At 35.0% G+C, this 16,755-nt stretch overlaps 2 protein-coding genes across 2 annotated transcripts in view; one reads left to right on the forward strand and one right to left on the reverse strand.

The window, feature by feature from the left end:
• LOC117119786 (ADAMTS-like protein 1) overlaps positions 1–8,604 on the forward strand; it is a gene marked incomplete in the record, with an annotated part of 36,381 nt that extends 27,777 nt beyond the window's left edge. The window contains 12 exon segments of the mRNA XM_033264695.1: positions 119–207; positions 1,412–1,698; positions 2,248–2,377; positions 2,559–2,763; positions 3,074–3,256; positions 3,547–3,694; positions 3,885–4,190; positions 4,565–4,583; positions 5,138–5,363; positions 5,449–5,628; positions 6,854–6,998; positions 7,716–8,604. Of these exon segments, the coding sequence (XP_033120586.1) occupies positions 119–207; positions 1,412–1,698; positions 2,248–2,377; positions 2,559–2,763; positions 3,074–3,256; positions 3,547–3,694; positions 3,885–4,190; positions 4,565–4,583; positions 5,138–5,363; positions 5,449–5,628; positions 6,854–6,998; positions 7,716–7,819 (2,022 nt within the window).
• A 1,062-nt stretch (positions 8,605–9,666) lies between these two features.
• LOC117119787 (stabilizer of axonemal microtubules 2-like) lies at positions 9,667–16,662 on the reverse strand. The gene is made up of 4 exons (XM_033264696.1): positions 16,451–16,662; positions 13,007–13,180; positions 12,382–12,584; positions 9,667–12,082 (listed from the first exon to the last, which is right to left on the reverse strand). The coding sequence occupies exons 1-4, from the start codon at positions 16,489–16,491 to the stop codon at positions 11,091–11,093; spliced, it is 1,410 nt and encodes a 469-aa protein (XP_033120587.1). The 5' UTR covers positions 16,492–16,662; the 3' UTR covers positions 9,667–11,090.
• Between the last annotated feature and the right edge of the window lie 93 nt (positions 16,663–16,755).

A 16,755-nucleotide genomic window follows, 5' to 3' on the forward strand; every position in this document is an offset into this window, starting at 1 on the left:
TATATATACTGTAGCTATTACCCACTTGATTTAATTAAAAAAATGTTCCTTTTTGATATGTTTAACATTAGTTCGATTGTATCTTACTAACTTCCTATAATTGATGAATCATCTAGGGACGGTGATACTGGAAGAGGAGGAGGATGATGACTTTTTTCAGCTTGATACTGGGGCATTCAGTAGTGGTCCAGAGGCAACAGCCCCACAGTAAGTGAATTACTGGGTGTTTTTCTTAAGTAGATTTACCTCAACCCCCTTACTAAATGCCCCTCACTTTTCCTTGTCACTCACCACCTTCAGATCTCCATGTAAATGGTCATAGGGTGTGTTTCTGCTGAATAACGCCAAAAATACATGTTTTTTTTACGGTTAAATTCCTTCTGAACACATTTCTAGTGAAAAGTGCAACTAATAAAAATACGGTAATGCGAGTATTGGCAGGTGGGCGGAGCCTAAATAACGGTCACCAACAAAAGTTGAAGCTGACCATACTTCTTGCGAGCTACAGCGCATGCTGCGAAAGAAGTAAACAACACACCACGAAAGTATGAAAAAAGTATGGTATGATCAAGCATGTCATTCTATTGGTTTAATTTTTTTCTTCGCCCCGAATCTACCACGGACGAGCGATCAACCCAACGAAGAGGTCAATTTGGGTCACCGACAGGTTATGACTAACACAGCATTGTGTTGCAGCTGAAAATTGTACCACAAAATACGCGTTTTCTGATCGCAAACGCTATAACGAATACGTGTAAAAACACGCTTTTTTAGAATGCATTCCTAACCGTGTTTTTGTTTTGTGGCCCTTTTCTACTGGGGAAAAAACACATGTTTTTTAATAACCGTTTAAAAAACACAGAAACAGGCCCATAGCTGTTCCACTGCATCTTTTATCTATCACTGTTTTTGGCTAATGTTTGCTAAATACTTGATTTTACAAGTGGGTACCTAGTAGGTTTGAAAACGATGCATGGATGGCATGATTGGTTCTGTTCTAAGGGACGTGATTTCGAATCGCGTCTTGGTATTCAAATTTTATATATTTCATCTTAAATTTTTAGATACATTTTATTTTTCAATTTTAAAACATTTTAATTTTGTACAAATGACTATATAGGCCTCATCGGAGCTTGCGTGATTACAAGAACTTGTAATTTCATTGTCAACTTGTTTTGTGGTCATGACACTAAATTTTATCTTATCTTTATATGCAATATGTAGTTATATAAAAGTTTTTGTGAAATGTGAGTTCAATACAGCAAGTAGTTCCGTACGCTATATTATTTATAATTATTTTATTTGTCCTATATTCTTACAATACACAAGCTTTATTATTTATAATTATTTTTTTGTCATATATTCTTACAATACACAAGCTTGTTTATGCAACTCTTTTTTACATTCATAGTTTTGTAGCAGGTGACTTTGGTGACTGCAGTGCAAGTTGTGGTGAAGCTGTCAAGAATCGGTCTGTGAATTGTGAGGTATCAGCAGGGTTCTCCCAGTTGATCACCATACTTCCAGATTCCAACTGCACTGGTCCAAAGCCTCCCACAACTGTATCATGTGAGCTACCGAAATGCAACACAGACGATGAGAACAACATCTTGACAAGTGATTATGGTAGCGGTGGTATCCCACAGTACATGTGGCACTTCAACGGGCATACTGAGTGCAGTCTCTCCTGTGCTGGAGGTAACTTAGTATGAGTGCGTTGATGATACGGTGATGATACGGTATTAGTGACTGTGACAGTTGATTATAACAATGACTCTTGTGGAGAGGCTGATCATAATGCTTTATAAACAATCCAAATTATGGTGATGGTAGTGAGTTGATATTGATATTAGTTGAAGATAAATAATAATAATAATAATAATAATGTTATATTTATATAGCGAATATTGCACATTGCCCCTATGCGCTTTACAAAGAAATAATATAGGCCAACTGAGAATATGCAAATAACAATAAAATAATAACAATAAAATAAAATAAAAAATAATAATCATAATAACAAATCAATAAATATGTTGTTAATGGTGTTGACAATAATAATGATTGTAGTAATAGGTTGATAAAGAAAAGGATCATGATGGATGAAAATGATAGCGAAAAAGATGAAGATGTTGTTTTTTTTTTTTTGAGGAGGATGGAGATGTAAATAATAATGATAATAATTATGATGGTGGTGATGATAATGATAATAACGATGATAATGATCAGTGCTCTTTGTGTCTTTAGGTTACCGTGAATCAATAGTGTCTTGTTACGATTACATATCATCTGAGTATGTAAGCGATGTCTTCTGCAATATCAACAACAAATTGCCAATTTACAGAGAGCTCTGTAACGACATCCCTTGTCCTTCAACGTAAGTGGTATCTTGATATCATTTCTATATGAAACTATCCAAATAATTTTTAAAAATTCTTTATTGATTTTGATTTATGGTTTATTTATTCTGATAGTTTTTAGATTGTTTTTATTATTTTTTATTTTTTTTGAATATTTATAAACTCTGAAATTAGAATCTAATTATAAACTTTTCATAGTTGGCAGCTTGTTGTATACAAGGACTGTTCAGCAACATGTGGGGGCGGTGTTCAAGAGGCTCATTACCTGTGTATGCAAAAGTTTGGTGCAGACCATGTAAGAACAGTTCATGACTACATGTGCAAGGAGCCTAAGCCAACATCCACAAGACCTTGTAATGAGGTTCCATGTGAGGCTGAATGGGTGACAGGAGACTGGTCCAATGTAAGAGGCCTAATCATCTCTGACACATGTGCCACATAATAATTAACAGCATGTATGCATTTATACTGATAAATAAAATTAGGGTTTTTTTTATTGTTATTATATTATACTTTTATATAATTTCCTTGGCAGTTATATATAATTATAATTAATGAAAAATACCATTAATAGTAAATAACAAACACACAGCACCTGACAGTTAATGCTCGATTGATTGAGATATTTTTAAATAGTTTTAAATATTTCTGCAAAGTGTTTCTTTTTTTTTATAATTGTTAATTTGTAATTTTTTTTCTGTCAAACTTTCCAGTGTTCAAGAGAATGTGGGTCTGGATTGCGTCGTCGAATGGTCTACTGTCATCAGAGAACTGTTGAGCGACAGGTCATTGAAGTTGACCCCTCACTTTGCCCCCAGAACCAAAAACCTTCCCAAATAGAGGACTGTAATCAGATCGATTGTGAACCAGAATGGATTGTTAAGGAATGGTCAGAGGTAAGAAATTTAAGAGGAATTATTACGAGATAAAAAATATATGAAGTGACAAACAAAAAACAAATATGTATTTTACTCTTTGTTTTCAAATTACATTTTCAATTGATAGTTTTTTATATGACAGTGTAAACTGCTATACTTGCTTTTTTATATCTCTTTTCAATGCACAACATGAAGGCATAGCAAAGAAGGAACTACAAATGTTGACCGTGATTTGCCTTTGTACACAGGACATTTTCAGAATTAACCAAGGAAAACTATTTGATTCATATTTATTTTTCTTAATTTAGTGCTCAGTAACTTGCGGAGAAGGAGTCCAGGTTCGTGTTATCCTCTGCGTACAGCAAACTGCCAGTAATAATATTGAGATAGTTTCAACATGTGATGCAGATAAAATGCCACCACGAAGCGAAAAATGTTACCTTAAAAAGTGTGTAGGTAAGAGATGAATGTTTATTTTTGTATTTTTTATAACTTGGAGATTTGCAACTGGGATCCAGTGTTGGCCTTGGTGTGTGCATGTTAGCAAAGAAGTGGAAACTACTGGAGCCTTCTGAAGATACATCTTCACTCCCAGTTAGTGCCAACTTAGGGTTTATTAAAGCAATTTTATTCATTCAATTTCCAGAAATCCTAGGAAATTCAACAAGTGTGATTCAGGCAAAACGAATGAGCAAGGTACGTCTACAGATTGGCAACACAGCAAAACTATACCAAGGCACAACGGTCCTCATAAGATGCCCTGTAGTCAACTTCAAAAAATCTAATCTCCTGTGGACTAAGAATGACGTCCCTATCACAAGGCATGATGGAAAGTTTCAGATATTACAAGATGGGACATTGAAGATTTGGAATATTGAGAAAGAGGATCGTGGTGTTTATTCATGTCATGCTGGTGATGTTAGCAAAGATTTTAATCTGCTGTTGCATGAAGGTGAGACTGTTTAAACTGATTGTTTAATCCATTTTTTAAGTTTGAATTATTATACTTTTTCTTTATGCAATAATTTTGAATTCCTGAATTTGTACTAATGCAACAAATAAGCCTATTTGTAGTTTGTCCTTCGGATGCCCGTATCCAAGATCATCCAACAAACCTATGTTATGTTGTGTGTATGTGTGTTTCTGATGATTGGCCTTGATATTGGCATGCACAGTACATCAAATTATTTAAACCCATTTTAAAAATATATGCAATGGTATGATAATGTTGTTATTTCTTTCTTCTTCAAACCTAAAATTTCCTTTAATAACTTAATCTCAAGGGTTGGCAATCCTTTCATCTATTCATATTTGTTTTTGTTGCAGATGGCGAACTAATAGCAAGGTAAGAGGATAAACTTCAAATATATAAAAAATAAAAATGTTTGTCCACATGTAAGGCCAAGTGCACTTGCAACATATAGGATGTGGGGCTTGTTAAGTCATTATGATGCTTAGGGAGTTCAGTTTTCTAATCATGGCAACAACTCTTGGTCTGGAAATTTCCAACAGAGACCAGTGGGGTCTAGGGCTTTCTAGTGCTTTAAACTGAGCAATTTGGGCCATTCTAAGATGCTGTGAGACCTTTGATTTAAGCACATATTATAGCTGTAAAAATCATGTAAAACATTTTCCCCTTTTTGGTACAAGAATTTATGGCCGATTGGAGGCTTAATTCCCATTAAAAAGAACCCACCCCTCCCCTCTCCTGCTGGTGCCACCTTTTTTCTTTGGATTTTACAAGATTTGAACCCAAGACCCTGGAATTAGAGGTCTAGTTGTTTTATGTGTTTTATGACGAATGAAATAGCACTAATATTTTCATAAAAGCTTATCCATGTCTATCAATACTAAAATCAAACTAGAAAATTTATCAGTACTTTTATTGTTTGACCCCAGGAATCATGAAATTGCCTGGGTTAAGGGTCAATGGAGTCAATGTTCCGTAACCTGTGGGAATGGAATTAAATCCCGGAATGTAACCTGTGTTCGGACCTCTGCAGGAGTAGAGGAAAGCGTGCAAGACCAGGATTGTCTTAATTTTGGAATTGATAAACCTAACACAACCCAGGATTGTAACAAGGGGCGCTGTGCCAACCAATGGAAGACAGGAGCATGGGGCGAGGTGAGTTGTTTTTTGGTATAAGTTAATAATTATAATGATTATATTGTAGTCTGGTTATAATATATTTCTATTTTTTACCATTTAGTGTTCAGGCAAATGTAATAAGCCATATATTGCCTACAAGTTAAGGAGAGTATGGTGTGAGAATGGCAAAGGTGTGTTGACACAAGGCAGAAACTGTAATAGCTCAAGCAAACCGAAGCGATTGCACCCTTGCCAAACAATGCGATGTAGGCCAGAGTGGAGGAAAACAAAATGGTCAGAGGTAGGCCTACAGTACAGTTTGAAGCTAAATTTAATTGCAAAATATTTCTTACATAGCTCATTATACTTTCAGAATTTTTATCTAAATAGCGACGTAGTAAGATATCAAGTGTCAACTGATGATTAATGCTGACTGTTTTTTCAATCATTAAACAATGTGAAAGTTATAACAGAAAAATAGATAATAATAATACTTAGCAATTATAACATTGCGAATGAAATAAATAATTAATCAATCTATGTAAGAGCTGCATAACAGATTATATATCACAGATAAGCCTGCATACACACTAACTGTCAATATTCTATGTATATTAATAATTTGATATTAGAAATTAATGATTCGTAATTCTACTTTGGTTGTACATCTTCTACTGCTAGGTTCTTTGGTGTAAATTGGAGATTGTTCATCAATAATCAAACTAGCAAAATAAATCAATTAAAAAACTTAACTCAAGTTTACATAAATTGCATAATAATTAATAACATAAATCGCATAATAATCAATAATTAACATGTATAGTCTAGGCTTCATGTATTCATCTGTAGCGTGTACTGTTGCTACAGCGACAATGCACAGGTAGTTACAGGCGTATTCTAAAGCACGCAAACACAGATTCGTTAACGACTAGCTTGCGATAGCGATTGCATTTACTAGCAAGCATACTGTGCAGATCAGTATAATGATACCATATATTGGAATAATAATAATCATCTTAATTCACATACTTATATGTGAATAACTAAGTCATGAAATGCAACGAATCAGGTTTAATCAATTTTATAATTAACTACATTTTGATAATTATTAACCAAATATGTAACAAATAATCAATGTCTACACAGCTTTGCGCTAGACGCAATTATTATATTTCAATTCAGTTACCATATTATTTCATTCGTATAATGTTCCTTTCTAATAAAAAAAACTCACCATTTTTCAATAACAAAGAGAATTTGTGGCGAATACGAGTAATGTGTCATACTTGGAGTTTACGTTGAAACTAGCGAACGTAAAGGGAGTTGGAAATGAACTTCTTGCGAGCATGTGTGTGTATCATTGCATTGTTTACGTTCTTAATTCAACACGATAAACTACATACTTTACAGCACACATAATTAAGAATTAGTGGGTGCTCTTATGCCTGGCATATTTATGGCACTAATAATATAAAGGCTTACTGTTGCATATCTTAAAACATCCATTTTATTTTTTTTTTACTCAGTGTTCATCATCCTGTGGACCTTACGGATTCCAGACAAGGAAGATTCACTGTGTTTATGGTGGAACCAAAGGATCGGCACCAACACACTTTTGCAATGCTAAAGGGCAGCCTAATGTCATACAGCAGTGTAACCAACAGCCATGTGGTAGGTCAGGGAGAATGAATGAAAGTGTTATACTGTTCGTACTACTGGGCAGCAGACATATGTATAATCATAAATATATATCTCCATGGTATAATACACACACCTACCACGGTACTGAGAATGAATGAAGATAAAACAATTTATTAACAGATGTTACACTTATGTTTGTACTGCTTGGCAGCATACCTATATCTTAATATATTTCCTCCATGATATAATACACACCTACCAGGGTACTGCACAGTCTTAAAATCAAACTTACGTATTTTGTGTTGGAGATTCAACCAGTTCTATGCAACTTCAAATTGCGTTCCATGTTCATAAAGAATGTAGTCAAAATTCCATCTGCAACTGAAGCAGATGGAATTTTGACTACATTCCATCTGCAACTGAAGCTGGGCACTCACTGTATTGTATGACGGTCGTTTGATCGTTGTCCGGTGGATCCAACTTCGCTCCCTGTGAGCCCTAGACTACGCAACACTGTCTGCTGATTGTTGGTGGCAGTCGTGGCGATGTGTCCTCCATAAAATTGCGTCGGCCGACGACCATTGGGTGCAGTAAGCGCCCGGGTATAGTCCTAGTCCAACTGATGAGGGCGCTGCAAGCAATATCCCATCTATTGTTAAAAATGTATTTCCTCATTTACATGATACCATTGCTTATCATTAACAAAACTATCAAACTTAGCAGTATTATTTATTTTGTTGTTTACAGAACCTTGTAAAGATCTTGCCCACTATTGTCCACTGGTAAAGCAACTAAATGTATGCAACTCAGAAAACTACCAAATGCAGTGCTGCCAATCATGTTCCACTTGAGTGCTTCACCTGTGACACCACCTGAGGAATAAAACAACTTAAAATAGACTGCCAACAACATAAGTGCCCGGGACATTTGTGTGTGACCTTCAGCATTGTGCTAATAACCTACAGTATTGTTCAGAAATTGCAATTGGTCAAATCAACACTGTTGTATCATTGGACAGTTAGCGCCAGTTGTTGTGGTGATCTGTCATCGCCATCTTTGTTTTTCTTATTATCGGGTTGTATATTTGAACAGCCAAAGCATCCAGCCGTATTTCGATATTTTACATAAATCAGAACAGCACACTATAATATTAGAATAAGTGCCTCTTTCAATTAAGCGCTGTTCTCGGATAAAAAGTGCTGTTCTGAAACATGACTTTTTAATATTTAGTTCCGCATCTAAGTGTATTGAAAGAAGCATTGTGGCACTTATTGAGAGTACATTTTTACCTATGCCTTGATATTTTGAATCACCAGGACAACCATCTCACAGAATAATTATTAATGAAGTATAACAAGTCAGGCCTGTGTACAACACATTTTAACAAGAGAAGACACGATAACATGAGAAACACCACTCCCAGTGCCACTCTCACGGAATTGCCACACTAACACCTAAAATTGTTTAAGCTCTGCTTCGCTAATTAGATTATTTACTGTACAAACTCCTATAGATATTTGCCGTCCTTTGCCATCAAAATATCATGCTGTATTTATCTCTTGATTTGAACACTAAATCAGTTTTTTATTGATGTAAATCAAAAATGTATTAAAGAATTTGTTGTAAAAATATTCTATATCTAAGTCTTTGTTTACTTAGGTGAGAAAGTAGAGTAGTGGGTTGTACTGTTCTCTTCATTTACAGTAAACATGATTCTTACATTCATGCATAAAAATTTCATACATACTGTACATTATTTTTATTACATAAAAAGTGGGAGGTCCGAATGATTTGTTGTTCTGGTTAGTAAAGCCGACCTCCTAAGGACTCAAAAAGTGTAGGAGTGTAGCAGGAGTGGTAGAAATAGTGTCGAATGATAGGAAAGGTCCACCACCGCAGTTTAAGACACGCAGCGTCAGTCATGAGCAGACTTGAAGCAAAAATATTACACCTCCGGGAAAGGAGGCAAGAAAATTAGGATGTTAGAGTAATGCACGTTAAAACAATAAATTAAGGAGAACTTTAAATCCTTCGAAATGAATGACTGTCTTGTAAGAAAAGTAATTTTCTAGACCATTGACACATGGTTGAAAGGGTCCTGGCACTATTTAACTTAGCTTCTTTAAAGTACTCCCACATAATTATCTCTCGATTACCCAATTGTTTATAATTTCTGGAATGGCTTCAATGTGGCAAGAAATCATAATATATCATTTAAAAACTATAACTTTATTTAATAATAAATTACCATTGAAACAGGTTAATATAGGATACTATTCCAAATGCTGTTGGAATTTACATGATCCTTTTTGCACAATAGATTAATGATAGGCAGAGCACCATGGTAAATAATGACGGTCCAATGTTCAGATTATCTAATGCGCAAGAATTGTGTATTGGTACAAACAAATGATTATTATTATTAATGCATGGTAAATGGGTATTGTGCATGAGAAATATGAATTATGAGCTAGGAAGTTAGATGTGTAAAAAACATATTTTTTTTTTTATTAAGCTTATGTTAGAAACATGCCTTATTTACAAAAAAACTTGGGGGGAAAAATACGTACATTTCATAATCTCCATAATTTTTTCCAGTCTTCATCATCACCAACAGCAACAATAGCATTTGCATTAGTAGCAACATCAGCTGCAGTAAGAAACATTTTCCAAAGAAAAGAAAAAGTAAACCAAGAAGTTCCACTCAGAACTATACTTTTTATTCATTACAGAAAATATTCAAGTACATTTTGAATAATATATCCAAGACATACACTAATGAATCAGTACATGCATTTCCACCAAGTTATGCATCCAAGCTGATTGTTAATACAATACTGTAGGCCTACCCTACCTTCAATTCCATACATAATTAGTAAACATGTAGTGGTGCTATAGGAAGGAATAAAAAGTATTCTACTCAAATTCTAATTAGTAAAATACATGTTTAATATTTTATACACAATAAAAAATATAATGATTAATATATTTTCTTTTAAGTTGAAGAGCATCTCACTGTCTATATTTCAGTATGTTATTAATGAGTAATAAACCTTGTTTGCCTCTGTTTACTGGTATCCCATTTCAGTTCACAAACAACTCATCAATTCATGCCAACCAGTACTGGTACACTATTATTCTAATAATAACTAAAAACCAAAATGAAATTTATGAAGAGCAGATTGTAGAAATAATAGGGATGATAGGTGGGCCTCCATACCTGAATGACCTGTTAATATGTCAAATTGCAACAAAAGATGGCAATCAGTCCAACTCTGTTTAATGGTTTCCCCCAATAATAGTGCAGTGGGCCAAGTGAACTGAGGGGTTAGCGGGGGCACCGCAAGCTATAGCCATAATATCGGCGCTGGTTTGAGCGGCACGCTCGCCTATGGTTCTGATGGTAGAACAAGTCTTCTTGGATAAAGACTATAAACCGTAGGCCCAGTGTATACAATGGCTCTTGTGCACTATAAAGAACCCAGTACATCCTTCGAGACGAATATGGGGATACCCCGGTGTACTGGACAGACAGCCCTGTGGTGGACTTCAGTGCACTCGGCCCACTGCACGAGGGAACTTGGCCTCATGAATTCATGGACCTACAAATTACTATTTTCTAATATATCAACATCATCTTCATATGCATTTTACATAATTCTATACAATGTAAAAAGTAATTTTATACATAAAAATAACACATTTTGTAGATCGCCATCAGGTATTCCACAATACAAGTATTTTGGCACACACAAACATTTCCTAAATTTTTCACAGAGAAAATCATCTGGATGCATAATATTTGTTTTATCAGGAAAAAATGCATAAACAAAATTCAATCCAGTCTTTGAAACAGAAAAGGTCTAATAAATAATAATCTTAAAATAAAGTTACTTGTATATGAAAAAATTTATTTGAACTGTTTTTTTCTTTCATAAAATATATACATCACATATACTGTATTACAAATCACAAGTTCTGCAATACATTATGGGGGAATGGACGGATACATATGTGAGATCATGTGAGTTTCAATGTGGGTGTCTGTAAGGTGTACATTGTTGCCATGTTAATTATTAGGACTTGTGTCAAGTTCCCTCCAAAATGATGTCATAGCTTTTTTTATGCAACAGCATATTCCATAGATATCTTTTGTACAGGGGATTTGAATGTCCTCTCATAACTTCCGTTCTCCTTTTTCCAAACCTGATGACCTCTCTGATCAAGCTCCCTGAACTGGTAACCACTCACGCCTAAATTAATTGCAGGACATGGTTCTTGAGCTCTTGGTAAATACTCAGATTTGTACATTGTACGATCATCAAATGGGTCCGAGCTTACATGAGCAGTCCGGTCTGGTCCTAAAGCTTTAAGTGCAGAGACTTTCTTAGGGACGTAGTGTGATTGATAGTTGCTTATTCCTTCGAATGGTACATTTGGTCGCTCATACATTTTCTGGCTTGGATTGCCACGCCTTTCTCTCTGACTATCCCACTTGAGGAAATCCTGTTTATAGCTTGTGCGCCCATCAAATGGTACATCATTTGCCTGAGCACGTTGGGTTGGCTTCCATAATTTTCGTTCTTGTATTGCATGAGCTGGGAATGCAATTTTAGATGTAGTGTGAAGATCCATATCTCCCTTGGGGCGTACATAACCTTCAGGCACTTTCATTTGTGGTGGTGTGACATCCCATTTTTTGTAATCTTGTTTGAACGTTGTGTTATCATCAAAGGGGTGGTTTGATTTTATTGGTGTCATATCTGGTTTGAAACTATCTACCACTGCAACATACTTCCCCGGATAATCACGACGGAATGTTGTCAGGTCGTCAAATTTATTTGGATTCTTTGCATAATGCTCTTTTGGCCTCACATACTTTGGTTGCGCAGGGTAGGCAACGTAAGCTGACTTGTGCATGGTGTTGTCGTCAAATGGTTGATCGGATGTACGCGACTGTTCAGCAGGCTTCATACTACGTGCCATCTCAGCTTTTTTGGGTTGAAAATCACGTGTGAATGTTGATGCACCCTCAAACGGAGCACTTGGTGGCACATACATATACTGGGTTTTTCCCGTCTCTCGTTTTGGGATCTCCCATCTGCGATAATCATCTGTAAGAGAAAGCATAAGTTGTTTATAATTCCATGATTAAAAAAATATTCTAACATTGTTCAATAACAGTTTGGTACTCATGGATATAAGTTCAACAGCTTTGATTTTAACAGTTATGCCACCATAGCATATTAAAGTATCGACCCTAAACTGAATAGAAAGACACAAGCTGGAGTGGATTGAAACAGGAATGTAACAATTTTCCTAGTTGAGCACACAGACAGGCAGTAATGCTCGATAATTACATCTTAAGCAAACATAAGAGCAAGAAATACAATACATTTAGTGGATGTCTTACCTGCATATGTAGGTGTTCCCTTGAACTCTCCAGCCGGAGCTTGCTTCACATGTGTTGCTCTGAAGCTTTTTGGCATTTCTGATTTTTTAGCAGGGTAATCCTTAGTGTACGATGTCAACGTGTCTATATCACCAGGAATAGGCTGGTAGGCTTCTGGGACATGCATCCGGGGCTTCTCAGTTGGATGTGGTATAAAGTCTGCTCTGAAAAACAAAATATAATTAAAGAAGTGAAATACAGTACCCTCTGTTTTGAGATAAAACAATTAATTGAATATTAATATTAATTCAGAAATATGAATTTTTAAATAACAGTTTAAAACTGAAGTAAAATTCTGTAAATGAGAAACTGATCTACTGTATGTTTTCGTTGGAAGTTGATAACTGATAATGTATGTCTTTTTTGAATGAGAAATTCAATTGGTTTTCATTTAATTTTTTGTGAACTGTATTAAAAAAATTTTTAGGAAAGCATTTAAAAAAAAAAAAAAATTATACCACAATAGAGGTTTCAAGTCAGTTTCAAACCCCAATTGCTTCAGTAGGGCAACCCCACAAACCCTGAGATTGGACAGTGAACAACTTATCCACTGAAGCGCCCTTCCCAATATGTTGTTTCTGCTTACTTGTGTGTGGTCGAGTCTGCCATTGGTTCAGTACCCTTCATCACTTCTTGGTGCGGCTTGAAGTTGGGTCTTCTACCGGTATAATCATAAGATTTGTATTTGTTGTTGTACTCTGAGATTTCGCATGGTCCGTAATTAGCTGTGGCTTTGGGCTGGTGAGGACACTTGTGCCGTCTAACAAAACAAAACAAATTTTATATTATTTTTACCTGCATTACAATCATAATAATTAACTTATAGCATGTTTTGAATCACATTTTTTAATAGAAATTTTCATTGAGAAAAATTAATCATGATATTACAGACAAAAAAAATAAATAGGACATTTATTAATACATTTACAGTATTTTTTATCAAATTATGTATAGTAATTCAAAATACAAATTTTAATACTAAGTATAATTAAATCATTCAGTTAGTTATTATATTACATCCTAATTATATTTAATAAAAAATGATTTATGTTAAAATTTAATAAGGCCATAAAATACAATACTAATGTCATATGCATACTGTATACTGTATACCAAAATATTGATAGAAACATATTACACTGCACAGCGAAAGACTTTTGCTTGTTAATCACTATAGCAACCAATAAACAATATCAATCAATTTTTATCAAGCAGCAAGAAGCACGGTCAACAAACACTGCGGAAATTGCTTATTGTGCTTGTCTGCCTATACCTTGGACATGGCTCAGTACACAACCACAATCAAGATGGGTTGTAGGAATAAATGTACATAAGAAACAGTAGGCCTACACAATGAAAACAGTGTTATGTCTGATCTTGGTTATTACTACTGTACATCATGATAGACTGAACGTTGGTATATTTCCCAGCATGCCAAAATTGAGGGGCTGAGAAAGAGGAATTTAAGTTTTATTTATAGTTTAATCATTTCAACATTGATTTGTAAGAGGCTGTTTCCTGGGCTGTTCAATTCAATCATTCTAACATGTATTGTGAGAGGTAGAGAAGTTAAAAATTAACCTAAAGAAGGCAATAGAATCACACAGAAGCTTTATCGCAATCAATTTAATACTCATTTTTTAGAAAAAAAAAATGTATTGACCCATGAGGATTCGAACCCACGACTCTGATACTGTTGGATTGCTTTATCAACTGAGCTATGAAGTCAAGCTATTTCACCATACAGTACTTGTCATACATGGAGGTATAACATTTATAATTATCAGTGGCAGTGTTTCCCCATACTGTACTAAGCTTTGTATTAATGTGACTACTGATGCCAGTTTTGCTACCAATTAAATATGATCCTTCTCACTGAAAAACATCAAAGTTGGTAAATGTACAACAATGATCTGTTAACGCTGGTGACTCAACCTTATTCAGATTCAATTTTCCCATATATGTTTTGTTTTTCTTAATGTAATGTTAAATAATTCATTCAATTACTAGATTAATTCAATCTATAATTCAGGAATAAATGTTTATATGGCTCACATTTATACTGTGTTAATACTTTATTCAAAATTATATAAATTCAATGTACAATTCAATACATTTTGGATAGAATGAAAAGAGAATAAATGTGGCCTTAATCTTTTTCTAGGTAATGTTGGTGGAGTGGCTTCTGATCTATGTAAATATTAGTAAAGATAGTTTACACAATGGGTAGTAAAGTAACCAAGGGCATAACAAATAACATTAGATTACTAACCAAGATATTGGTCCCTGTAAAAGGAAACCTTGTTGCTTTCAACATCCAGGCTAGTGTTACAATTATTAATTACTACACAAATACTTCATCATTGATCCTGATAATTTCACATTAAGTGTAACAATATTACTACAGTATCATTAATGCTTAAAATTTTAAATAAAATTACTCCTGTGTTAGATAAATTAACATAAACTTGATCAATTACTGTGCTGTATGTTATTAATAAATAACATAGGCTAGGCTAGGGGTTTAAAGAAGCAAAAATGTAAATTAGTAATTTAAGTAAAGTAACGTAAACAAAATGAACAAAACAAACATTCTTTTTCTTGAAAAATCATACACACTTTTTAATTAGGCTGCATTAGACGTTTTATTGAAATATACTCAGTTTTAGTCCTAATTGATTTAGGCCGAAAACCGAAGATATGCCCAGCAGCGAACTTAATCAACATTTAAAGTGGCATATCCCTTCACGAGACAAACACAAACACAAGATGCTCTATATAAACTAGTCTCATTATGAGGCTAAGGGAGTGGAGTTGTTTTGGTAGTGAGAAAAAATCCTGTTACTATGACAGAATTGAACCCAGGAACCTGGGATTGGAAAGCAAGCATCGTACCACCAAGCTATTCAAGATACAGTATGCCATGAGGAGTTAAAGGTCTGCCTCCCCTCAGTTTATACAAGAGGTGATATGAAAGTATTTATGAATCTCTTTATTAAAATGGCTATGAACGTTGATTACAATCAATTCTGAAGAGAGGCCTATATTAAGCCTAGGCCTATACAGTTTAGGTTTACGCAGCAGGAACGGTTTGGTTTCGTCCTCCTTGAGGTTGTGGTTTCAATTCCTCACTGTGCATTGAGTACGGCACCTTATCTGCATTGCTTTTCTCTACCTAGGAGTAGTGGGTACCTGTTGAGCTACTACTGCACTAATAGGCGTATTCGACTGGTCTGTTTTGAGCAGCTCTTTCTACTCAAACTGCACATGTCGTATTCGACTGGTCGCACGAGCAGCACGAACTGCTCACAAGAGTGGCTCGAACTCCTCGCTGTTTTTTAACGAGCACTACGAGCACACTCCAAGTAGTAAATCACACCTCGGAAAAGTACCAATCGAATACGCCTATTAATAGGCCTTTTTCACGCTGCGGTAGACATCTTCGATCGATGACAAACAATGCTGAGCAGCGAAGTGTAACCAACAAAAAAAAAAAACATAGTGTTTCAGCCATATTTTCGGAGGTCATGTTACTAAAAAAATCATATATCCTTAACGAAGGGTCGTGTCAACGCAATTTTTTCTTTAAAATGTTCGCAAATGATATATCTACGTACTGTATGATTTTATTTTCCAGTTAAGTTTTGACAGACTAAACAAATTTTCAATTTTTTTTTTTATTCATACAGGACGTAGGCCTAGTAATGTATATCATTTGTGAACATTTTAAAGAAAAGCCAGTAGGTACTAAGGTAGGGCCTAGTAATAATAATCAATGACCTAAAACTAAAGGAATGGCGCTAGGCCTAGGCTAGACCTATAATTAATACAATATTATTACCAAAATAGGCCTAGCTAGAGCGATAGGCCCTAGGCATATCATCATAGACTAAGGCACAGACCTAGCCAAGGAGGCCTAGGGCCTAGGCTAGGCCTACAAGGTAGTCCTAGGCCTAGTTAAGACCAGCCAGCCTTCTGATCATGATCACCCCATCATTTTACGAGAATTTAATGTCAGTGTCACACTTACCCACAAGTACATATTTCACAAATGCACTGTTGTCGCCCCATCCTGTGGTATTACCTAATTACTTCAACTATAAATCTTTGTTAGGTAATTAAGGTAATACTGTGTAACTAATATTAGATGAATTTACTGATCTCAAGTCCGCACATACAACTAGGCCTATCACAAAACCATAATGTTTCACGCGTCTCGGTATCAAACACTATCCAAAGGTTTGTTGCAGTAGTATTTGGTTGTCACACCAACAATATATGAATATTCATAAGATATGGGCGTTACTAATAGATAATCTAACCAATCAAATATTG

Source organism: Anneissia japonica, unplaced genomic scaffold (genome assembly GCF_011630105.1).
Source record: "Anneissia japonica isolate Jap-2015-1 unplaced genomic scaffold, ASM1163010v1 scaffold724_len3256291_cov202, whole genome shotgun sequence".
NCBI lineage: Eukaryota > Metazoa > Echinodermata > Crinoidea > Comatulida > Comatulidae > Anneissia > Anneissia japonica.

Excerpts from the sequence above, each read along its gene's own strand:
- LOC117119787 (XM_033264696.1), bottom strand. The coding sequence starts at position 16,491 with ATGGGGCGACAACAGTGCATTTGTGAAATATGTACTTGTGG. Across the intron at positions 13,181-16,450 it reads TGTGAAATATGTACTTGTGG|ACGGCACAAGTGTCCTCACC; the intron begins GTAAGTGTGACA and ends TTGTTTTGTTAG. Across the intron at positions 12,585-13,006 it reads GCAGACTCGACCACACACAA|AGCAGACTTTATACCACATC; the intron begins GTAAGCAGAAAC and ends TTTGTTTTTCAG.